The sequence below is a fragment of the Giraffa tippelskirchi genome, chromosome 1, assembly GCF_054371585.1.
Source record: "Giraffa tippelskirchi isolate mGirTip1 chromosome 1, T2T-mGirTip1v1.2.pri, whole genome shotgun sequence".
Lineage (NCBI taxonomy): Eukaryota > Metazoa > Chordata > Mammalia > Artiodactyla > Giraffidae > Giraffa > Giraffa tippelskirchi.
In genome coordinates this window covers 108,433,948-108,458,014 of record NC_137275.1, presented here as the reverse complement: position 1 = coordinate 108,458,014, position 24,067 = coordinate 108,433,948, and the positions used below count along the sequence as shown (strand labels likewise).

At 50.5% G+C, this 24,067-nt stretch overlaps 1 protein-coding gene and 1 long non-coding RNA gene across 2 annotated transcripts in view; one reads left to right on the top strand and one right to left on the bottom strand.

The window, feature by feature from the left end:
- The window catches only part of LOC145505797 (uncharacterized), a 188,764-nt gene that overhangs the window by 101,026 nt on the left and 63,671 nt on the right, over positions 1–24,067 (top strand). Inside the window, exons 33-38 of the mRNA XM_081488700.1 lie at positions 2,364–2,587; positions 4,360–4,591; positions 10,818–11,039; positions 13,344–13,493; positions 16,220–16,443; positions 18,216–18,447. Coding sequence (XP_081344826.1) covers positions 2,364–2,587; positions 4,360–4,591; positions 10,818–11,039; positions 13,344–13,493; positions 16,220–16,443; positions 18,216–18,447 — 1,284 coding nt within the window. The remainder of the gene's footprint in view (positions 1–2,363; positions 2,588–4,359; positions 4,592–10,817; positions 11,040–13,343; positions 13,494–16,219; positions 16,444–18,215; positions 18,448–24,067) is intronic.
- On the bottom strand, positions 17,651–23,679 carry LOC145506969 (uncharacterized). Its single transcript, XR_014054477.1, has 2 exons — positions 23,105–23,679; positions 17,651–20,726 (listed from the first exon to the last, which is right to left on the bottom strand). It is a non-coding gene; the product is annotated as an uncharacterized LOC145506969 (long non-coding RNA).

Here is a 24,067-nt window from a genome sequence, read left to right as displayed (position 1 = left end):
TTAAGTACCTTTGTATTTTCGCCTCATTTATGGCATGTAATTTTTCATACATGTCTGTGTTTTGAGCTGCCATGTTCAGTGAGCAGCTAGTTTGGGCCAGACATCGTCAGAACTAGGACTCCAGCAGTGAATTAAAAACCGTGTGCGTTCTTTATCCACTGCCATGTAACAAATCACTGCAAAGCTTAGTGACTTCCCAGTGAGCAGGTCACAGTCCAGTTTCTGTGCTTTGCAGCAGGTGGGCCTGGTTCAGGGCCTCCTGAGGACGCAAACATGGGAAGGCCCCCCAGGGCTGGATGGCAGGCTTTCAGACTCACCTGGCTGGTGGGGACAGGCCCAGGTCCCTGCCGTGTGGACCTCTTCATGGCCTGGCTTTCCTCAGAACACCCTCTGAGAGCGAGAGCGCGGGATGTAGCCCGGGGCCTTTCGCGCCCCGGTCTCGGAAGCCGCACACCTTCAGTTCTGTTTGCGAGAGTGAGCTGCGAAGTCCTGCCTCGCTCAGGGGCTGAGCAGGAGTTGCCCCCTCTGCCTCTTGAAGGGAGGAGGATGGAAGAATTTGTGGACCCGTTTTTAAACCCACGCAGCCTGTCGGACAGTAATGAGCAGGGGAAGGAGACCAGAGTGCCCGAGTTGTCTAAGAGGAGGGGGGACGATCGTGTGTGAACAGGGTGGCCAGCGAGGTGACACCAGGAGGGTGACCTGGAACAGAGACCCGGAGGCCGGAAGAGAAGTAGCCACTCGGAGATAGATCAAGGGTCGTGTCAACAAGCGGAGATAAGGGAGAGAGAGGGCCGCATCAGGGAGGACCCCGGGCTCAGGCCTGAGCAGCTCGAGGCCAGAGCCTGTTTCCTGAGCTGAGGAGGGCTGTCAGGGCAGGGAGCTAAGAGACGGGCCTCAGCCCTGTTGAGGTGGATGAGCCCATGGGGTGTCCAGGGGACCTGTGAGGTCAGCAGCTGAGTGTTCCGGCCTGGATCCAGGAGAGGCCTCACTCAGCTCAAGGTGGACTTGGGTCGTGGGCATACAGATGGTGTTTAAAGGCACAGACAAGGTAAAGTCACCAGGCAGGTGCCCGTGGAGAGATAGGGGGTGCAAGGGTAGAGCTGTGGGGTGCCTCGCATTCCAAGGTTGAGAAGGGGCGCAAGGGACTGACTAGTAACCCCAGGGAGGGCGGGGCCTGGTGCCCAGGGAGAGACATGCTTGGGGTGGGGGGAGGGCAAGGAGAGGAGGGGGCTTGGTAACATGGGTTCCTCAGAGCTCCCTGGGAGCTGCCCTGCGAGCGGGGCACACCGCCTGCTTGCAGAGAGCTGGAGACTGGGCGGGGAGGGGGACAGTAGAGGCCTCTCCCAGGGAGCTCTCAGAGACCCTCAGTGGGCGCTGCAGGGAGCCCTGGAGGAGGAATCTGCTGGTTCCCTTTGTGCGATTTTAAGGTGAGAGAAGGGAGAGGACGTGCTGGCTGAGCTGATGGGGGTGAAGCCATATGCAGCTGGTTCGCTGGAGAGGAGCAGGAATGATGGCAGGTGGTCCTGGAGCCAGTGCAGGGGGTGGCCCAGCCCTGGGGAGGGGTCGTGACGAAGACAGGGGCGAGGGCGCTGGCCACGGGGGACAGGGAGCCAGCAAGCCAGCACCTCGAGGCTGCCCCTCGGCTGCTTTGAGGTCACGTCTGGGAAAGAAGGCAGGACCTGGGTGAGAGTGGGCCGGGGGGAGATGTGCCAGAGAGAAGGGTGTGAGGTGTGAGAGCTGGAGGGCGGCTCGGAGCCCAGCAGGCCCTCTCCCGCACGTCTCTGGTGACAGAGCCGCCTTGCGGTGTGAGGGGCCGTCCCCCAGAACAGCCCGCGGGCCTGCGCCCCGGGAGGAGCCCCGCGGGGGGCTGGCCCTCCCAGCCCTGCTGGCCCTGCTTGCGCCTGTCTGTGCGTGTTCAGACCAGCCTGGAAAACGGAGGGCTGGGGACCTGCGAGGATGGCGCTCCTCGGTGAGTAACACAAGTGGTGACCGCTGAGGTGGACCCAGAGGCTGCGGAGCTGAAGGATTTCTTTTTCTTATTTTCCTTCAGCCTGGCTGATGGAGGCACAGATGTATTGTTGTAATTTTCGGACTTTGTCTCTGACTCCATCGGCCCACCCTTGTGAATAACCTCATAGGATTGCCTCCCATCCACGCTAAGACCTGAATGTCACCAGGCCATCTAGGAAGTGGATTCTCCTCCTGCCTGTTTCTTCAGTACTGCTCGCTTAAGAGATGGCAGTGTCTCATAAGCATGGCCCGTTTATCCACAGTTGGGGCTTCCATGTAAACTTGTGTTCAGTTCCTGATAGACTTGAGCTGCCCTGAATGTCGCTGACGAGACGTGGTCCTCTCGTGCCCAGGTGCAGACCCTGAAGGAAAAGGACTGGGAGCGCGCGCAGCAAGCCAGCGTGCCGGCCAACGTGGCCCAGGCGTTCGAGAGTGACGCAGACTTGTCTGACGGCGGGGGCGACAGGGCCACCCTCTTCAGCTCGGCCGCTCTGCTGTCGCCCAGCGGGCAGGGCGATGCCGAGACTCTGACTGTGATGCTTCAGGAGCAGCTGGACACCATCAACGAAGAGATCCGGTGGGTGAGCCCGAGCCGAGCTCCCCAGAAACTCGGCTTCTCTGAGGAGCTGTCTTCTCCTTAGAGAAGGCTGAGTGTTCCATAGTAAGGAAACTGACTTCAAGTCTGCTTCAAGAATTTTCAGTTCTGAGATTGCCCTTGATTATAGAGCTCAGTCAGCCAGGGCTGTGGGGGGCGTTGTGGGGTGTCCCCCCACCAGCTCTGAGCCCCAAGGTGGGTGAGGTGCCGTGACAGTGTCCCCTGCGGCCCGTGCACCCTCCAGCACTGAAGGTTCGCCCTCGTGTGTCCCTCGGAGCCTCCCACATTCTGGTGAAAAGCCACCTGAAACAGAAAAGCTGGGGTTTTGGGGTGGCAAATTCCCCCTCAGATCTGCATTTTCCTTTTGAACTTAATACAGTGTGAAGATTGGCTTGTTGTACGACAGTGGTCCAAGGACATGTGTTTGAGTTCTTCTCAACTCATCAGTGTCTGTGAGATGTTTTCTGTAGACACCGTCTGGGCTGTTATAACAGTTTACAAACGGGATAGAATCCAAAGGCCCGCCTCATGGCGAGCAGGGGCCTTGGGTCTGGGTGCGGCCAGGTGGCTGGGGGCCCCGAGGCCAGCCTGGTGCCGCACCCGCACAGCTCTGCCTCCTGTCCCTTGTCCACGTTCAGAGTGGCCACAGGCCGGTGACCCTGCACAGGACCTGGCAGAGCTGCTGCTCAGACTGTTCTTGTCACGTCAGCCCAGGCCGAGGTGCCCGTTCCTGTCAGCCGAGTGCGGGGGGCCCGGGGGAAAGGCAGGGGTGAAGGGCACAACCAGCAAACGCAGGTGGTGCCGCCTGCACGTTTGACGCTGAGACAGACTGCTTTGTGGGCCGTGTTTGAGCACAGACAGCTCAGAAAGATTGTCTTTCCCCCTCCCCCAGGAAATACGGAACGGTTACATATTAATATGTTTATTTTTACAGCATGTTGTCAGGTAAAAGTGATTTTTCCTTAGGTAACATGTTGACTTGAGGTAAATGGTAAATTCTTTCCATCAACTTGTTATCAACAGTGAAAAACTTTCAGGGTGTATAAGGAGAAGTGAAACTGGAGAGGTGACGACCTGCGAGAATCTTGTATTTTATTTTGAAAATCATGTTATATGCATAATCGAATATTTAAACTGCTATATAACATCATCCGCGAGACATTAGGGGAGAAGAGCAGTAACTGTGAATTCTAGGTTAATGCAGCACATTGACATGAGTCCAGAAACTCACACAAAGCTGGTGGAGAACTTCATCAAGTGATGCATTTGTACATAGACAACCTAAAAAATAAAAAAATCAATTCAGCACTTCATCTGGTCTAGAGACTTGTGTTTAGAAACTCCAGCTTGTTCGTGGCTCACTGTTTTGATTGTACAGAGTTCCTGATTCCCAGCGGAATAGACTTGAGGCACTGCCGTGCATCTCTGCCCTGAGAGCAGGGAAGGTAAAGGTTGTCAACTTCAGGTTATCTCCTCACAGGGAGAGAGGCGCCACCCAGGCCCCGTCAGAATGTTAGAGTAAACCAGTCAAATCAAACGAGAATGATCAGGGGCCACTTTGTAAGACTCAAGGATAAGTTATTCTAAGTTTGAGAATATTGAAAAGAGGGAAAGTTGAACCTTTTTGCTGAGATGTTAATTGAGCAACTGTTCCTGGAATATGCTAATCGTGACACAGAATGCAAGCCCACATTTGTTGTCCAGACACGTTCCTCTGCTGACAAAGGCAGGTGACGGGTTTTATTCTATTTTAGGTTGATCGAAGAAGAGAAGGAGAACACGGAGCAGCGGGCCGAGGATACTGAGAGCAGGGTGGGCAAGGGGAGCTTAGGCAACCTTCGTTGTTGTAAATCCTCGAGCTCCCTCAACCTGTGTCCCGCCTCCTCGCTCGCCAGCTCCTGCCCGCCCAGCAGTGGGCGCGCCAAGCCCCCAAGGAGGCGGCACAGCTCGGCGCGGAAAGTAGACCAGCGGGACATCAAGACTCTGGTATGTGTCTGCCTCCTCCCTGCCACGTCCCTCCCCCAGCACACTGGCTTTCTTTTTTGTTTGTTTGTTTTTTGTTTTTTCTGTTTTTACCCAGAAGAAACTCAGGTACATTTGCTACGCTTAGAGGTCTAAGATTTTTAAAAACTGCCTAGTCTTTAATCATTCCATACTCGCACAGCAACAAATTAGTCTTGATATTTGGACCACCGGCTTAGCACGTCATCATGAACTCAGCCAGGGCCTGCCTCTGTAACGTTGGGCCCGGCCTGTGCTGGACACAGCAGGTGCAGGGAAGTTGCTGTTGTCACCGAGTAGACAGCCTTGTGAAAGTAACCATAGGCAGCTCTCCTGGCGTGTGAGACCCACGCAGCACATTTTTCATTGGGGATACCTGGCTGCAGGCTGCAGGCCATGCGGTGGGAACAAAACCAAGAATCTAAACTGGTCTGCTTGCTGCTGGACCTGGCTGCACGCTCAGGCCAGCTCTGGGTGTGAAACCAGGTTAAAAGCCTGGTGCCCCAGGGCCCCAGGGAAGAAGTTGGGCTTCCTCACTCTTCTGAGTCTAAAAATGGGATGACGACCTAGGGCTTTTGGTGACAGAGTGTGCAGCTCTGAAGCGCATGTTCCTGCTTTCTTCCATGTTTAGCTTAGGTTTCCTGAGCGCATTGCTGTTTACCCTGTGAAATCATGTCTACAACACTCTGCTTTGTAACTGCACTTGTATTATCACTTTTTTTGTTACCACCCATTTCATGTTAGCTGCATTGTTAGTCAGCATATAATTAAATTAACTGTGAATCATTTTAGCAGCATGTGAAGTGATAACTGGTCTATTTTGTGGTCTTTTGACACATTGGTTTTATAATATGCATCACTGGCCAATTAGTTGATAGTGTGTATTCTTTGACGATTTCTCTGTGGTTTCATGCTTGATTTCTTTCCGAGTATTTGTAAAAGAACAGTTCTGTATATTTTTTCTTGTTGCTGGAGTTCTCTGACGGTGTGTCTGCTTTCATCGTTGGTTTTGATTTCCTGTCTCATCCTGTTGTCTGCTTCGTTGTCATCAATCCAGACCCCAGCTTCCCACAACCGCACCCCCCCGAGGCTGTAGTTTACCCATCCATCTCCCCTCCCCCGTCCTCCCACTTGCTCTGGTCATAGCAGTCTGGGGTCCACAGCGTGTGTCCCCTTAGTCGGGTTTCTGCTTTGTCTTCATGTCTCATTAAATGGTGTTTTTCCCCCATAGCACTAAGTTTGAATTATTGTTATCACTGTGCAGTTACAAGCATAATGTAGATGGATGATACACTACAGAACCTGTGTAATTCATAACTGAGATTATGCTTACCTGAAGAAATGATCCTCTTATGTGTAGAATTAATGGACTTTTGACACAACATCCTTTCTGTGTTGGTGCTTGTATTTGAGACTGTAAATCTCATCAGCTTTTGCATGCTTAATGTCTCTACGAGACTCTTTTACAAAGTATCTTCTATGGTTCATAAAATGTGAAGACTCCACCTGCTGTTACGCTAGCTTTCATTCTTACATATTTTCATAGGGTACCTGCTTTAATGAATTTATTTTCAGAAGTTTGGAATCAAATTCTAGGTAACGATTTTACATTAATGTCCAACAGGTGGTTAGATCTGTTCAGTGTTAAAATAGGTATTACGGCAACTTCCTCGTCAGTTAAATTACTATTTTAAAGTATAACATGTTTTTTTTATTAAGAGAAACTAACTTATAGAGAGGTTTGGCTGAGAACAGACAACTGTTAAGGCCCTTTGTTGTACACAGTGCTGTGCTTTAACAAATCATGATGTTGTAATAGAATTGTATCTTCCTGAGGAATAATGTATAGTGTTTCTCTAGTAAATCTTGAATAGCTTATTTAACTAATGTGGTCCAACAAATTGTTCTGTTTCCAGTTACATGTTCTCTAAATCTACATCTCACTTATATGTTTGCCGTCATTTTTGCTTTACTGTCTTTGCCTATATTGATTCTTGAATTTTTAGCTTCAAAGTCGCAATAAATCTGGTTTCTCTTCATTTCTTTGCATGCATCTATCAGTCTAGTGAGTTAAGGAAGCATCGTCGAAAGGTAAACTATTTAGTAATTTAGCATGCCTTTGTTTCTCTGTGAAGTATTAGAGTCCTTATCGTGTTAGTGAATGAACACTATGTGGTTACGTACTGGTGGATGATTGACATTTTAATAGAAGTAATGAAACTCGCCCACCACTTAAAATATGCTGATGATGCAATCAATCCATCCTAAAGGAGATCAATCCTGGGTGTTCATTGGAAGGACTGATTTTGAAGCTGAAACTCCAGTACTTTGGCCACCTCACGCGAAGAGTTGACTCATTGGAAAAGACCCTAATGCTGGGTAGGATTGGGGGCAGGAGGAGAAGGGGACAATAGAGGATGAGATGGCTGGATGGCATCACTGACTCGATGGACATGGGTTTGGGTGGACTCCGGGAGTTAGTGATGGACAGGGAGGCCTGGCGTGCTACAATTCATGGGGTCGCAAAGAGTCAGACACGACTGAGCGACTGAACGGAACGGAACTGAACTGAACTGAACTGAACTGATGGTTCTGTTGGAAATAGGTCATTGGTTGGGACAATTGTAACAGTTTGCCTTTCTCCCACTTGTTTGCCTTCTAATCATCTCATGCTTATTTATAATAGACATAGTAGTATTTATTATTTTTAAAATTTTCTTTACTTATTTTTTTGGCCATACTGCACAGCTAATGGGATGTTAGTTCCCCAACCAGGGATCAGACCGGTGTGAAAGTGAAAGTGCCAAGTCCTCACCTCTGGACCACCATGGAATTTCCACGTAGTGTTTTCTTAAAAGAAATGACTGAATCAGAGCCATAGATATTAGATTTGGGGGAAGCCAATTTAATGACGGTGGGTAGCAGTGTGCAGGAGACTCTGTGTGCCAGGCACCGTGTCCAGTGCTTTCTGAGCCCGTCATCTAATCCCGCAGACACCCAGGTGAGGTCCAGGCTGCTGTTATCCCCATTCAGCAGATATGGACACTGAGGCTTAGAGAGGCCGGGCACCGTGCCCAGGCTCGCATACCCAGCGGTGCGGTGCAGACTGGTCTGATCAGAGCCTGGACACTTAACCGTGGTGCCGTCCATCCCGCTTTCCTCCAGAGGCCCTCCTGTCCATCACAGCAACCCTGATGGAGGGAGCCTCAGGAGGGAGCTCGCTGCCTCTCCCCTCGGGTCACTTGGATGAGCCCCTGTTGTTGGAGTCCAGTGGCCCGAGGGCTGGCCTTCCTTGTCCCTCTCCTGCTCCCAGCCCGCTGATGGAGCACTCCTGGGGCCTTCCCACAGGACTTGGGCAGCCGCGCTCCGGTTCAGGCAGCTCAGTGCCCAGGAACCCTTCTGCCGGGCACAGCAGAGTAGCTCCGTCACCCTGAGGTTGGTGACCTGGGTGTGCCGCTTGCCCGCTTTGTGGCCTGCTTTGCCCTCCTGTTAAATGAGGACACGGTACTGCCCATCCGACTCACGTGGGCACCCGTGGGGCGGGCTCCCATCCTGGCGGAGGGTGCCAGGCTGGGGACCCAGAGGCCTTTCTCAGGACAAGGCCCGGGGGAAGGGCCTGGCCGTGGTCCCTGACTTTGAGGCAGGTGTTTGTCTGCATTCAGTCCTAGTCAGCCCAGGTGTGTCACTTCCCTGCTCTGTTCTTTGTTGTTTTCTGATTTTTATAAATGCTTCTTTTAACTTGAATTTGAGATTGATCCCTCTTCAGTTCCATGTGGATAATTTCTAGCTTTTGTAGCCTTCTGTTGTCTGAGGGTAGTTGTTAGAGATCAGGGGAGAGTGCACAGTTTATCCAGCTGCTGTTAAACGAGTTCAGCTGTATTTTGCAGTAAGTCACTTTGTTGTCACCAAGCTCCTGTGGAGCTGCAGTGGATCAGTATTCTTTACAGAATCCCATTACAAAGCCACAGGTTAGTTGGTTAAAACGACGCACTCATTGTTTATAAAAATACTTTCCATGCATGCTTCCTAAAACCTCCCCTGGCTGAACCACACGCCCACATGTATAAGTGAGACCTGTCTGGACCCTGAAGGGGTTTATCTGTTCCCCACACTGTTGCCACCACTGTTTCCTGTCCTCAGACCCAGGACCAGCGGAAAAGCTGGGCGTCCAGGAGAGATCTTTTTTTTTTTTTTTAATTAGCTTATTTTTTAATTGAAGGATAATTGCTTTACAGAATTTTGTTCTTGTCTGTCAAATCGCAGGAAAAATCAGGCATAGGTACACATATATCCCCTCCCTTTTGAACCTCCCTCCCATCTCCCTCCCCTCGAGATTGATAGAAGAGTATCTCTTAGTGAAGACTTCAGTTGAGTTCAGTCGCTCAGTCGTGTCCGAATCTTTGCAACCCCATGAATCGCAGCACGCCAGGCCTCCCTGTCCGTCACCAGCTCCCGGAGTCCACCCAAACCCATGTCCATCGAGTCAGTGATGCCATCCAGCCATCTCATCCTCTGTCGTCCCCTTCTCCTCCTGCCCTCAATCCTTCCCAGCATTAGGGTCTTTTCCAATGAGTCAGCTCTTCGCATGAGGTGGCCAAAGTGTTGGAGTTTCAGCTTCAACATCAGTCCTTCCAATGAACACCCAGGATTGATCCCCTTTAGGATGGACTGTTCGGATCTCCTTGCACTCCAAGGGACTCTCAAGAGTCTTCTCCCACACCACAGTTCAAAGGCATCAGTTCTGTGGCGCTCAGCTTTCTTCACCGTCCGACTCTCACATCCATACACGACCACTGGAAAAACCATAGCCTTGACTAGACGGACTTTTGTTGGCAAAGTAGTGTCTCTGCTTTTAAATATGCCATCTAAGTTGGCCAAAACCTTCCTTCCAAGGCGTAAGCGTCTTTCAGTTTCGTGGCTGCAGTCACCATCAGCAGTGATTTTGGAGCCCCCAAACATAAAGTCTGACACTGTTTCCACAGTTTCCCCATCTATTTCCCATGAGGTGATGGGACCTGATGCCATGATCTTAGTTTTCTGAACGTTGAGCTTTAAGCCAACTTTTTCACTCTCCTCTTTCACTTTCATCAAGAGGCTCTTTAGTTCTTTTCCACTTTCTGCCGTAAGGGTGGTGTCATCTGCATATCTGAGGTTATTGATGTTTCTCCCGGCAGTCTCGATTCCAGCTTGTGTTTCTTCCAGCCCAGCGTCTCTCATGATGTACCCTGCGTCTAAGTTAAATAAGCAGGGTGACAAGGACACACAGCCTTGACGTCCTCGTTTTCCTATTTGGAACCAGTCTGTTGTTCCATGTCCAGTTCTAACTGTTGCTTCCTGACCTGCGTACAGGTTTCCCAAGAGACAGGTCAGATGGTCTGGTATTCCCATCTCTCTCAGAATTTTCCACAGTTGATTGTGATCCACACAGTCAAAGGCTTTGTTTGGCATAGTCCATAAAGCAGAAATCGATGTTTTTCGGGAACTCTCTTGCTTTTTCGATGATCCAGCAGATATTGGCAATTTGATCTCTGGTTCCTCTGCCTTTTCTAAAATCAGCTTGAACATCTGGAAGTTCACGGTTCACCTATCGCTGAAGCCTGGCTTAGAGAATTTTAAGCATTACTTTACTAGCACGTGAGATGAGTGCCATTGTGCGGTAGTTTGAGCATTCTTTGGCATTGCCTTTCTTTGGGATTGGGATGAAAACTGACCATTTCCAGTCCTGTGGCCACCGCTGAGTTTTCCATATTTGCTGGCATATTGAATATAGCACTTTCACAGCATCATCTTTCAGGATTTGAGATAGCTCAGCTGGAATTCCATCAGCTCCACTAGCTTTGTTCGTAGTGATGCTTCCTAAAGTCCGGTGGACTTCACGTTTAGCAGATGATTCTTAAAGAGCAGAATAACTGGGGAAAGCTACTAACGGACGGGGTGCTTGATGTAAATCCCGAGCAAGTAAACATGCCAAGCACCAATGGAAAGGCAAGTCCTCGGTCTCGCTCTCTGTCTGGTTCTCGCCTTACCATCCAGTCTGTGCGGGGCTGTTGGGACCTGTCAGCAATGCACCATGTAGATCTGAGTGGCCGTGAGGGTCGTGTGAGCTCCCAGAGTGCAGAAGAAAGTTTTGACCTCACCGATTGCCCGGAAATGCTGTGTTCCCTCCCTCCCAAAACAAGGCTGTCTGTCTAAGGCTTCCTTTCCCCCTTAGAGATCCTCCGACGGCTCCCCAAGCCACGAGGAAGACCTGGCTAAGGTGATCGAGCTCCAGGAGGTCATCGAGAGGCAGTCAGGGGAGCAGAGCCAGTCGAAGGAGTGCCTGGCAAACCTCTCTGCCTACGTGAGAGAGCCGGAGGAGGACCCGGACACGGCCAGGAAGGAGCTCCTCGCGTCCGAGGAAGCGAACAGACAACCACAGCGGGATGTCCGCGAAGTGAGTGACAGCGGACGTGTCTGTTGTCCTGAGGTGGAATGTGGGTCCCTTGTTCTCCGGCTGATCTGAGCTTTGGGATGGCTGCGTGAGTAGGAGCACAGAGCGCTGGCGAGACCGCGACTGGCGGCCTCCCCGCCTCTGCGTCGAGATCTCTGGGGTAGAAGAGGCCTGGTCCAGGCGGTCCATTGGCAGTGGAGCAACACGAGGGCATCCCTAGCGCTGTGCTCACCCTGGGTGTGGACTCCTCATTTCTACAAGTTCTAGGGTGCCCAGTGTGTTCCTCTTTGAAAAATTCATTCATCCATTCATTCATTTATTGGAGTCTAGTTGCTTTCCTTTTTCTTGGAGAAGGCAATGGTACCCCACTCCAGTACTCTTGCCTGGAAAATCCCATGGATGGAGGAGCCTGGTAGGCTACAGTCCATGGGGTCGCTAAGAGTCGGACACAACTGAGCGACTTCACTTTCACTTTTCCCTTTGATACACTGGAGAAGGAAATGGCAACCCACTCCAGTATTCTTGCCTGGAGAATCCCAGGGACAGGGGAGCCTGGTGGGCTACCGTCTGTGGGGTCGCACAGAGTCGGACACGACCGAAGCGACTTAGCAGTTAGCAGTTGCTTTACACTGCTGTGTCAATGTCTGCTGTACAGCAAAGTGAATCCGTCATATATATATATATATTTATATTTATATTTATATTTATATTTATATATATATATATATATATATATATATATATATATATATACGTGTGTGTGTGTCTACATATATCCCTCTTTTTAGATTTCCTACCCATTTACTTCACCACAGAGCCCTGAGTAGACTGCCCTGTGCTGTAGAGTAGGTCCTTACTCGTTGTTGACTTTACGCATAGTCTCAGTAGTGTACATACGTCAACCCCAGTCTCCCAGTTCATCCCCCCCACCTGCCTGTCGAATGTATACCTGATGATGCTGAAATTTCCTTCGGGTTCACTCAGGCGAGTCTGGTGACGTCTGTGGAGCCCGTTCTCTCGGAGAGATGGGAGCCCGCTGTGTGGCCCCTGCTGAGGCAGCTTGCCTGGCCGTCTTCTCTAGTTTTCTGAGGTTCTGCTCCTTGAGGGGATGTGTGACATTGATACCGGCGGTCAGACAGGTCGAGTGGCGTTTGCTCACCCTCAGAGCCTCAGGCCCGTGCTGTGTAACCATGTAGAGTCATGATGTTTCTGGTGGTCGTGTCTGCGGCTGTCATGATTGATGAGAAACTGCCTAACGGTCATTGTGAAAAGAGAAGAGTGCTGAGGGTTCGGGCCTCCTCCTGTGAGCCTCACCTCTCCTTTGTAGGCAGGCAGACAGCGCCCACCCTGCCCCACCCCTCCCCCGTGAGACCGTCTCAGACAGAACCCCTCCGACATGTGCTACAGCAGGTGTCCTTGTTTAGTAGCTTGGTGTGAGTAATTCTCTGTGAGAGCTCAAGGTGAGAACTCAAAACAGAATATTTGCACGCTTGTATAACCTTTTCCCACTACTCTTTGGCAACAGGAGGAGATTAGGTGGCAGAGTTCAATATGTAGAGAATTCTGGGAAAAGCGGCCTTGAGACCTTTCACTTTTAATGTCAGGCCTTTGCCCACATTGGTTACTTAGTAGTCGACTACGGAGGGACCTGCAGTGGATTTTGACCTGGCGGACGGGAGTTGCACCAGCAGCAAGTTCTGGTCCTGGTTTGACCCTTTCATACATGTGGTGTAAGTCTGCTTTAGAAGAATTAGGCTTGAGAAGGCTGCTTCCAGTTGTGTTAAACTTTGACTTCTGTTTCCACTCATTACTATTACTTGAATTCTGAGGAAATTGCATGAGAGTTTTCCGACTTTTACCCGAGGAAACGAGCCTCAGAGGTCCCTGTTGGATCTGTCGAAGGTCCCTCCCTCTTGTGGATCCAGTCCGCCTGTGTGGTGTAGCAGACAGAGGTCGTGACTTCATGCCAGATACCATTCCTCCTGGAATTCATGCAATAACAGGGTAGTTTAGTATACTCTTTGCTGTTTGGGTTGATTATGTTGAAGAGAAGCTTGGGAAACCGAGTGGCCAGACAGAACGTTAATACAGACATATGGGTGCCAATCGTGGCAAATGTGACATTTTAAGTAGGCACGTTTTTGCTCACGTCCGAGGAAACTGCCGTGTCTAGGACTTTAATTTTGAGGACGCTAACTTTATTTTTGAGTTGAAACTTAGGATTTAGTCCAACTTTTTCACGCGTACGTGTATCGGAATGTTCCATGATAATGACTTACCTTTTCTACTCTGCAATGCCCGGTGTAGGCCATGGTCCAGAACACGGACGTGGAGGTGCGAATCACTACCCTTGAGAGATGCTACCTTGCCGCCCAGCGCGAAGCCACCTCTGTGCACGACGACCTCAATGATAAACTTGAAAATGAAATCGCAGATAAGGATTCTATGCATCGACAGGTAACGGCTTTTACTGAACTGTGTCTGACTTTTATAGTGGTGAATTCCTGAGGAAGGAAGGTAAACACCTTTTCATGTGACTCCCACGTTGTAAGGCACCTGCCCCCTCACACTGTGGTCCTGAAATGGTTTTGGAACAAAGCGTTGATAGATCGCTTTATGTCTTCCCATTTTCCTTTTTCTGGCTACGAGTTTCCTTTTAAGGCATGCTTTTTTTTCTTAAAAGAACCAATTTTGATAACTTGTGGCCTACTGTGAGGCCCAGCACAGTACTAATTAGCACCGTTTTGATTGAAATCATCCTGCGAGTAAATGGATACACATACCCATCATTTTATAGTGAGAAGAATTCTCATTGGAAGTTTAAGTACCTTTGTATTTTCGCCTCATTTATGGCATGTAATTTTTCATACATGTCTGTGTTTTGAGCTGCCATGTTCAGTGAGCAGCTAGTTTGGGCCAGACATCGTCAGAACTAGGACTCCAGCAGTGAATTAAAAACCGTGTGCGTTCTTTATCCACTGCCATGTAACAAATCACTGCAAAGCTTAGTGACTTCCCAGTGAGCAGGTCACAGTCCAGTTTCTGTGCTTTGCAGCAGGTGGGCCTGGTTCAGGGCCTCCTGAGGACGCAAACATGGGAAGGCCCCCCAGGGCTGGATGGCAGGCTTTCAGACTCACCTGGCTGGTGGGGACAGGCCCAGGTCCCTGCCGTGTGGACCTCTTCATGGCCTGGCTTTCCTCAGAACACCCTCTGAGAGCGAGAGCGCGGGATGTAGCCCGGGGCCTTTCGCGCCCCGGTCTCGGAAGCCGCACACCTTCAGTTCTGTTTGCGAGAGTGAGCTGCGAAGTCCTGCCTCGCTCAGGGGCTGAGCAGGAGTTGCCCCCTCTGCCTCTTGAAGGGAGGAGGATGGAAGAATTTGTGGACCCGTTTTTAAACCCACGCAGCCTGTCGGACAGTAATGAGCAGGGGAAGGAGACCAGAGTGCCCGAGTTGTCTAAGAGGAGGGGGGACGATCGTGTGTGAACAGGGTGGCCAGCGAGGTGACACCAGGAGGGTGACCTGGAACAGAGACCCGGAGGCCGGAAGAGAAGTAGCCACTCGGAGATAGATCAAGGGTCGTGTCAACAAGCGGAGATAAGGGAGAGAGAGGGCCGCATCAGGGAGGACCCCGGGCTCAGGCCTGAGCAGCTCGAGGCCAGAGCCTGTTTCCTGAGCTGAGGAGGGCTGTCAGGGCAGGGAGCTAAGAGACGGGCCTCAGCCCTGTTGAGGTGGATGAGCCCATGGGGTGTCCAGGGGACCTGTGAGGTCAGCAGCTGAGTGTTCCGGCCTGGATCCAGGAGAGGCCTCACTCAGCTCAAGGTGGACTTGGGTCGTGGGCATACAGATGGTGTTTAAAGGCACAGACAAGGTAAAGTCACCAGGCAGGTGCCCGTGGAGAGATAGGGGGTGCAAGGGTAGAGCTGTGGGGTGCCTCGCATTCCAAGGTTGAGAAGGGGCGCAAGGGACTGACTAGTAACCCCAGGGAGGGCGGGGCCTGGTGCCCAGGGAGAGACATGCTTGGGGTGGGGGGAGGGCAAGGAGAGGAGGGGGCTTGGTAACATGGGTTCCTCAGAGCTCCCTGGGAGCTGCCCTGCGAGCGGGGCACACCGCCTGCTTGCAGAGAGCTGGAGACTGGGCGGGGAGGGGGACAGTAGAGGCCTCTCCCAGGGAGCTCTCAGAGACCCTCAGTGGGCGCTGCAGGGAGCCCTGGAGGAGGAATCTGCTGGTTCCCTTTGTGCGATTTTAAGGTGAGAGAAGGGAGAGGACGTGCTGGCTGAGCTGATGGGGGTGAAGCCATATGCAGCTGGTTCGCTGGAGAGGAGCAGGAATGATGGCAGGTGGTCCTGGAGCCAGTGCAGGGGGTGGCCCAGCCCTGGGGAGGGGTCGTGACGAAGACAGGGGCGAGGGCGCTGGCCACGGGGGACAGGGAGCCAGCAAGCCAGCACCTCGAGGCTGCCCCTCGGCTGCTTTGAGGTCACGTCTGGGAAAGAAGGCAGGACCTGGGTGAGAGTGGGCCGGGGGGAGATGTGCCAGAGAGAAGGGTGTGAGGTGTGAGAGCTGGAGGGCGGCTCGGAGCCCAGCAGGCCCTCTCCCGCACGTCTCTGGTGACAGAGCCGCCTTGCGGTGTGAGGGGCCGTCCCCCAGAACAGCCCGCGGGCCTGCGCCCCGGGAGGAGCCCCGCGGGGGGCTGGCCCTCCCAGCCCTGCTGGCCCTGCTTGCGCCTGTCTGTGCGTGTTCAGACCAGCCTGGAAAACGGAGGGCTGGGGACCTGCGAGGATGGCGCTCCTCGGTGAGTAACACAAGTGGTGACCGCTGAGGTGGACCCAGAGGCTGCGGAGCTGAAGGATTTCTTTTTCTTATTTTCCTTCAGCCTGGCTGATGGAGGCACAGATGTATTGTTGTAATTTTCGGACTTTGTCTCTGACTCCATCGGCCCACCCTTGTGAATAACCTCATAGGATTGCCTCCCATCCACGCTAAGACCTGAATGTCACCAGGCCATCTAGGAAGTGGATTCTCCTCCTGCCTGTTTCTTCAGTACTGCTCGCTTAAGAGATGGCAGTGTCTCATAAGCATGGCCCGTTTATCCACAGTTGGGGCTTCCATGTAAACTTGTGTTCAGTTCCTGATAGACTTGAGCTGCCCTGAATGTCGCTGACGAGACGTGGTCCTCTCGTGCCCAGGTGCAGACCCTGAAGGAAAAGGACTGGGAGCGCGCGCAGCAAGCCAGCGTGCCGGCCAACGTGGCCCAGGCGTTCGAGAGTGACGCAGACTTGTCTGACGGCGGGGGCGACAGGGCCACCCTCTTCAGCTCGGCCGCTCTGCTGTCGCCCAGCGGGCAGGGCGATGCCGAGACTCTGACTGTGATGCTTCAGGAGCAGCTGGACACCATCAACGAAGAGATCCGGTGGGTGAGCCCGAGCCGAGCTCCCCAGAAACTCGGCTTCTCTGAGGAGCTGTCTTCTCCTTAGAGAAGGCTGAGTGTTCCATAGTAAGGAAACTGACTTCAAGTCTGCTTCAAGAATTTTCAGTTCTGAGATTGCCCTTGATTATAGAGCTCAGTCAGCCAGGGCTGTGGGGGGCGTTGTGGGGTGTCCCCCCACCAGCTCTGAGCCCCAAGGTGGGTGAGGTGCCGTGACAGTGTCCCCTGCGGCCCGTGCACCCTCCAGCACTGAAGGTTCGCCCTCGTGTGTCCCTCGGAGCCTCCCACATTCTGGTGAAAAGCCACCTGAAACAGAAAAGCTGGGGTTTTGGGGTGGCAAATTCCCCCTCAGATCTGCATTTTCCTTTTGAACTTAATACAGTGTGAAGATTGGCTTGTTGTACGACAGTGGTCCAAGGACATGTGTTTGAGTTCTTCTCAACTCATCAGTGTCTGTGAGATGTTTTCTGTAGACACCGTCTGGGCTGTTATAACAGTTTACAAACGGGATAGAATCCAAAGGCCCGCCTCATGGCGAGCAGGGGCCTTGGGTCTGGGTGCGGCCAGGTGGCTGGGGGCCCCGAGGCCAGCCTGGTGCCGCACCCGCACAGCTCTGCCTCCTGTCCCTTGTCCACGTTCAGAGTGGCCACAGGCCGGTGACCCTGCACAGGACCTGGCAGAGCTGCTGCTCAGACTGTTCTTGTCACGTCAGCCCAGGCCGAGGTGCCCGTTCCTGTCAGCCGAGTGCGGGGGGCCCGGGGGAAAGGCAGGGGTGAAGGGCACAACCAGCAAACACAGGTGGTGCCGCCTGCACGTTTGACGCTGAGACAGACTGCTTTGTGGGCCGTGTTTGAGCACAGACAGCTCAGAAAGATTGTCTTTCCCCCTCCCCCAGGAAATACGGAACGGTTACATATTAATATGTTTATTTTTACAGCATGTTGTCAGGTAAAAGTGATTTTTCCTTAGGTAACATGTTGACTTGAGGTAAATGGTAAATTCTTTCCATCAACTTGTTATCAACAGTGAAAAACTTTCAGGGTGTATAAGGAGAAGTGAAACTGGAGAGGTGACGACCTGCGAGAATCTTGTATTTTATTTTGAAAATCATGTTATATGCATAATCGAATATTTAAACTGCTATATAACATCATCCGCGAGACATTAGGGGAGAAGAGCAGTAACTGTGAATTCTAGGTTAATGCAGCACATTGACATGAGTCCAGAAACTCACACAAAGCTGGTGGAGAACTTCATCAAGTGATGCATTTGTACATAGACAACCTAAAAAATAAAAAAATCAATTCAGCACTTCATCTGGTCTAGAGACTTGTGTTTAGAAACTCCAGCTTGTTCGTGGCTCACTGTTTTGATTGTACAGAGTTCCTGATTCCCAGCGGAATAGACTTGAGGCACTGCCGTGCATCTCTGCCCTGAGAGCAGGGAAGGTAAAGGTTGTCAACTTCAGGTTATCTCCTCACAGGGAGAGAGGCGCCACCCAGGCCCCGTCAGAATGTTAGAGTAAACCAGTCAAATCAAACGAGAATGATCAGGGGCCACTTTGTAAGACTCAAGGATAAGTTATTCTAAGTTTGAGAATATTGAAAAGAGGGAAAGTTGAACCTTTTTGCTGAGATGTTAATTGAGCAACTGTTCCTGGAATATGCTAATCGTGACACAGAATGCAAGCCCACATTTGTTGTCCAGACACGTTCCTCTGCTGACAAAGGCAGGTGACGGGTTTTATTCTATTTTAGGTTGATCGAAGAAGAGAAGGAGAACACGGAGCAGCGGGCCGAGGATACTGAGAGCAGGGTGGGCAAGGGGAGCTTAGGCAACCTTCGTTGTTGTAAATCCTCGAGCTCCCTCAACCTGTGTCCCGCCTCCTCGCTCGCCAGCTCCTGCCCGCCCAGCAGTGGGCGCGCCAAGCCCCCAAGGAGGCGGCACAGCTCGGCGCGGAAAGTAGACCAGCGGGACATCAAGACTCTGGTATGTGTCTGCCTCCTCCCTGCCACGTCCCTCCCCCAGCACACTGGCTTTCTTTTTTGTTTGTTTGTTTTTTGTTTTTTCTGTTTTTACCCAGAAGAAACTCAGGTACATTTGCTACGCTTAGAGGTCTAAGATTTTTAAAAACTGCCTAGTCTTTAATCATTCCATACTCGCACAGCAACAAATTAGTCTTGATATTTGGACCACCGGCTTAGCACGTCATCATGAACTCAGCCAGGGCCTGCCTCTGTAACGTTGGGCCCGGCCTGTGCTGGACACAGCAGGTGCAGGGAAGTTGCTGTTGTCACCGAGTAGACAGCCTTGTGAAAGTAACCATAGGCAGCTCTCCTGGCGTGTGAGACCCACGCAGCACATTTTTCATTGGGGATACCTGGCTGCAGGCTGCAGGCCATGCGGTGGGAACAAAACCAAGAATCTAAACTGGTCTGCTTGCTGCTGGACCTGGCTGCACGCTCAGGCCAGCTCTGGGTGTGAAACCAGGTTAAAAGCCTGGTGCCCCAGGGCCCCAGGGAAGAAGTTGGGCTTCCTCACTCTTCTGAGTCTAAAAATGGGATGACGACCTAGGGCTTTTGGTGACAGAGTGTGCAGCTCTGAAGCGCATGTTCCTGCTTTCTTCCATGTTTAGCTTAGGTTTCCTGAGCGCATTGCTGTTTACCCTGTGAAATCATGTCTACAACACTCTGCTTTGTAACTGCACTTGTATTATCACTTTTTTTGTTACCACCCATTTCATGTTAGCTGCATTGTTAGTCAGCATATAATTAAATTAACTGTGAATCATTTTAGCAGCATGTGAAGTGATAACTGGTCTATTTTGTGGTCTTTTGACACATTGGTTTTATAATATGCATCACTGGCCAATTAGTTGATAGTGTGTATTCTTTGACGATTTCTCTGTGGTTTCATGCTTGATTTCTTTCCGAGTATTTGTAAAAGAACAGTTCTGTATATTTTTTCTTGTTGCTGGAGTTCTCTGACGGTGTGTCTGCTTTCATCGTTGGTTTTGATTTCCTGTCTCATCCTGTTGTCTGCTTCGTTGTCATCAATCCAGACCCCAGCTTCCCACAACCGCACCCCCCCGAGGCTGTAGTTTACCCATCCATCTCCCCTCCCCCGTCCTCCCACTTGCTCTGGTCATAGCAGTCTGGGGTCCACAGCGTGTGTCCCCTTAGTCGGGTTTCTGCTTTGTCTTCATGTCTCATTAAATGGTGTTTTTCCCCCATAGCACTAAGTTTGAATTATTGTTATCACTGTGCAGTTACAAGCATAATGTAGATGGATGATACACTACAGAACCTGTGTAATTCATAACTGAGATTATGCTTACCTGAAGAAATGATCCTCTTATGTGTAGAATTAATGGACTTTTGACACAACATCCTTTCTGTGTTGGTGCTTGTATTTGAGACTGTAAATCTCATCAGCTTTTGCATGCTTAATGTCTCTACGAGACTCTTTTACAAAGTATCTTCTATGGTTCATAAAATGTGAAGACTCCACCTGCTGTTACGCTAGCTTTCATTCTTACATATTTTCATAGGGTACCTGCTTTAATGAATTTATTTTCAGAAGTTTGGAATCAAATTCTAGGTAACGATTTTACATTAATGTCCAACAGGTGGTTAGATCTGTTCAGTGTTAAAATAGGTATTACGGCAACTTCCTCGTCAGTTAAATTACTATTTTAAAGTATAACATGTTTTTTTTATTAAGAGAAACTAACTTATAGAGAGGTTTGGCTGAGAACAGACAACTGTTAAGGCCCTTTGTTGTACACAGTGCTGTGCTTTAACAAATCATGATGTTGTAATAGAATTGTATCTTCCTGAGGAATAATGTATAGTGTTTCTCTAGTAAATCTTGAATAGCTTATTTAACTAATGTGGTCCAACAAATTGTTCTGTTTCCAGTTACATGTTCTCTAAATCTACATCTCACTTATATGTTTGCCGTCATTTTTGCTTTACTGTCTTTGCCTATATTGATTCTTGAATTTTTAGCTTCAAAGTCGCAATAAATCTGGTTTCTCTTCATTTCTTTGCATGCATCTATCAGTCTAGTGAGTTAAGGAAGCATCGTCGAAAGGTAAACTATTTAGTAATTTAGCATGCCTTTGTTTCTCTGTGAAGTATTAGAGTCCTTATCGTGTTAGTGAATGAACACTATGTGGTTACGTACTGGTGGATGATTGACATTTTAATAGAAGTAATGAAACTCGCCCACCACTTAAAATATGCTGATGATGCAATCAATCCATCCTAAAGGAGATCAATCCTGGGTGTTCATTGGAAGGACTGATTTTGAAGCTGAAACTCCAGTACTTTGGCCACCTCACGCGAAGAGTTGACTCATTGGAAAAGACCCTAATGCTGGGTAGGATTGGGGGCAGGAGGAGAAGGGGACAATAGAGGATGAGATGGCTGGATGGCATCACTGACTCGATGGACATGGGTTTGGGTGGACTCCGGGAGTTAGTGATGGACAGGGAGGCCTGGCGTGCTACAATTCATGGGGTCGCAAAGAGTCAGACACGACTGAGCGACTGAACGGAACGGAACTGAACTGAACTGAACTGAACTGATGGTTCTGTTGGAAATAGGTCATTGGTTGGGACAATTGTAACAGTTTGCCTTTCTCCCACTTGTTTGCCTTCTAATCATCTCATGCTTATTTATAATAGACATAGTAGTATTTATTATTTTTAAAATTTTCTTTACTTATTTTTTTGGCCATACTGCACAGCTAATGGGATGTTAGTTCCCCAACCAGGGATCAGACCGGTGTGAAAGTGAAAGTGCCAAGTCCTCACCTCTGGACCACCATGGAATTTCCACGTAGTGTTTTCTTAAAAGAAATGACTGAATCAGAGCCATAGATATTAGATTTGGGGGAAGCCAATTTAATGACGGTGGGTAGCAGTGTGCAGGAGACTCTGTGTGCCAGGCACCGTGTCCAGTGCTTTCTGAGCCCGTCATCTAATCCCGCAGACACCCAGGTGAGGTCCAGGCTGCTGTTATCCCCATTCAGCAGATATGGACACTGAGGCTTAGAGAGGCCGGGCACCGTGCCCAGGCTCGCATACCCAGCGGTGCGGTGCAGACTGGTCTGATCAGAGCCTGGACACTTAACCGTGGTGCCGTCCATCCCGCTTTCCTCCAGAGGCCCTCCTGTCCATCACAGCAACCCTGATGGAGGGAGCCTCAGGAGGGAGCTCGCTGCCTCTCCCCTCGGGTCACTTGGATGAGCCCCTGTTGTTGGAGTCCAGTGGCCCGAGGGCTGGCCTTCCTTGTCCCTCTCCTGCTCCCAGCCCGCTGATGGAGCACTCCTGGGGCCTTCCCACAGGACTTGGGCAGCCGCGCTCCGGTTCAGGCAGCTCAGTGCCCAGGAACCCTTCTGCCGGGCACAGCAGAGTAGCTCCGTCACCCTGAGGTTGGTGACCTGGGTGTGCCGCTTGCCCGCTTTGTGGCCTGCTTTGCCCTCCTGTTAAATGAGGACACGGTACTGCCCATCCGACTCACGTGGGCACCCGTGGGGCGGGCTCCCATCCTGGCGGAGGGTGCCAGGCTGGGGACCCAGAGGCCTTTCTCAGGACAAGGCCCGGGGGAAGGGCCTGGCCGTGGTCCCTGACTTTGAGGCAGGTGTTTGTCTGCATTCAGTCCTAGTCAGCCCAGGTGTGTCACTTCCCTGCTCTGTTCTTTGTTGTTTTCTGATTTTTATAAATGCTTCTTTTAACTTGAATTTGAGATTGATCCCTCTTCAGTTCCATGTGGATAATTTCTAGCTTTTGTAGCCTTCTGTTGTCTGAGGGTAGTTGTTAGAGATCAGGGGAGAGTGCACAGTTTATCCAGCTGCTGTTAAACGAGTTCAGCTGTATTTTGCAGTAAGTCACTTTGTTGTCACCAAGCTCCTGTGGAGCTGCAGTGGATCAGTATTCTTTACAGAATCCCATTACAAAGCCACAGGTTAGTTGGTTAAAACGACGCACTCATTGTTTATAAAAATACTTTCCATGCATGCTTCCTAAAACCTCCCCTGGCTGAACCACACGCCCACATGTATAAGTGAGACCTGTCTGGACCCTGAAGGGGTTTATCTGTTCCCCACACTGTTGCCACCACTGTTTCCTGTCCTCAGACCCAGGACCAGCGGAAAAGCTGGGCGTCCAGGAGAGATCTTTTTTTTTTTTTTTAATTAGCTTATTTTTTAATTGAAGGATAATTGCTTTACAGAATTTTGTTCTTGTCTGTCAAATCGCAGGAAAAATCAGGCATAGGTACACATATATCCCCTCCCTTTTGAACCTCCCTCCCATCTCCCTCCCCTCGAGATTGATAGAAGAGTATCTCTTAGTGAAGACTTCAGTTGAGTTCAGTCGCTCAGTCGTGTCCGAATCTTTGCAACCCCATGAATCGCAGCACGCCAGGCCTCCCTGTCCGTCACCAGCTCCCGGAGTCCACCCAAACCCATGTCCATCGAGTCAGTGATGCCATCCAGCCATCTCATCCTCTGTCGTCCCCTTCTCCTCCTGCCCTCAATCCTTCCCAGCATTAGGGTCTTTTCCAATGAGTCAGCTCTTCGCATGAGGTGGCCAAAGTGTTGGAGTTTCAGCTTCAACATCAGTCCTTCCAATGAACACCCAGGATTGATCCCCTTTAGGATGGACTGTTCGGATCTCCTTGCACTCCAAGGGACTCTCAAGAGTCTTCTCCCACACCACAGTTCAAAGGCATCAGTTCTGTGGCGCTCAGCTTTCTTCACCGTCCGACTCTCACATCCATACACGACCACTGGAAAAACCATAGCCTTGACTAGACGGACTTTTGTTGGCAAAGTAGTGTCTCTGCTTTTAAATATGCCATCTAAGTTGGCCAAAACCTTCCTTCCAAGGCGTAAGCGTCTTTCAGTTTCGTGGCTGCAGTCACCATCAGCAGTGATTTTGGAGCCCCCAAACATAAAGTCTGACACTGTTTCCACAGTTTCCCCATCTATTTCCCATGAGGTGATGGGACCTGATGCCATGATCTTAGTTTTCTGAACGTTGAGCTTTAAGCCAACTTTTTCACTCTCCTCTTTCACTTTCATCAAGAGGCTCTTTAGTTCTTTTCCACTTTCTGCCGTAAGGGTGGTGTCATCTGCATATCTGAGGTTATTGATGTTTCTCCCGGCAGTCTCGATTCCAGCTTGTGTTTCTTCCAGCCCAGCGTCTCTCATGATGTACCCTGCGTCTAAGTTAAATAAGCAGGGTGACAAGGACACACAGCCTTGACGTCCTCGTTTTCCTATTTGGAACCAGTCTGTTGTTCCATGTCCAGTTCTAACTGTTGCTTCCTGACCTGCGTACAGGTTTCCCAAGAGACAGGTCAGATGGTCTGGTATTCCCATCTCTCTCAGAATTTTCCACAGTTGATTGTGATCCACACAGTCAAAGGCTTTGTTTGGCATAGTCCATAAAGCAGAAATCGATGTTTTTCGGGAACTCTCTTGCTTTTTCGATGATCCAGCAGATATTGGCAATTTGATCTCTGGTTCCTCTGCCTTTTCTAAAATCAGCTTGAACATCTGGAAGTTCACGGTTCACCTATCGCTGAAGCCTGGCTTA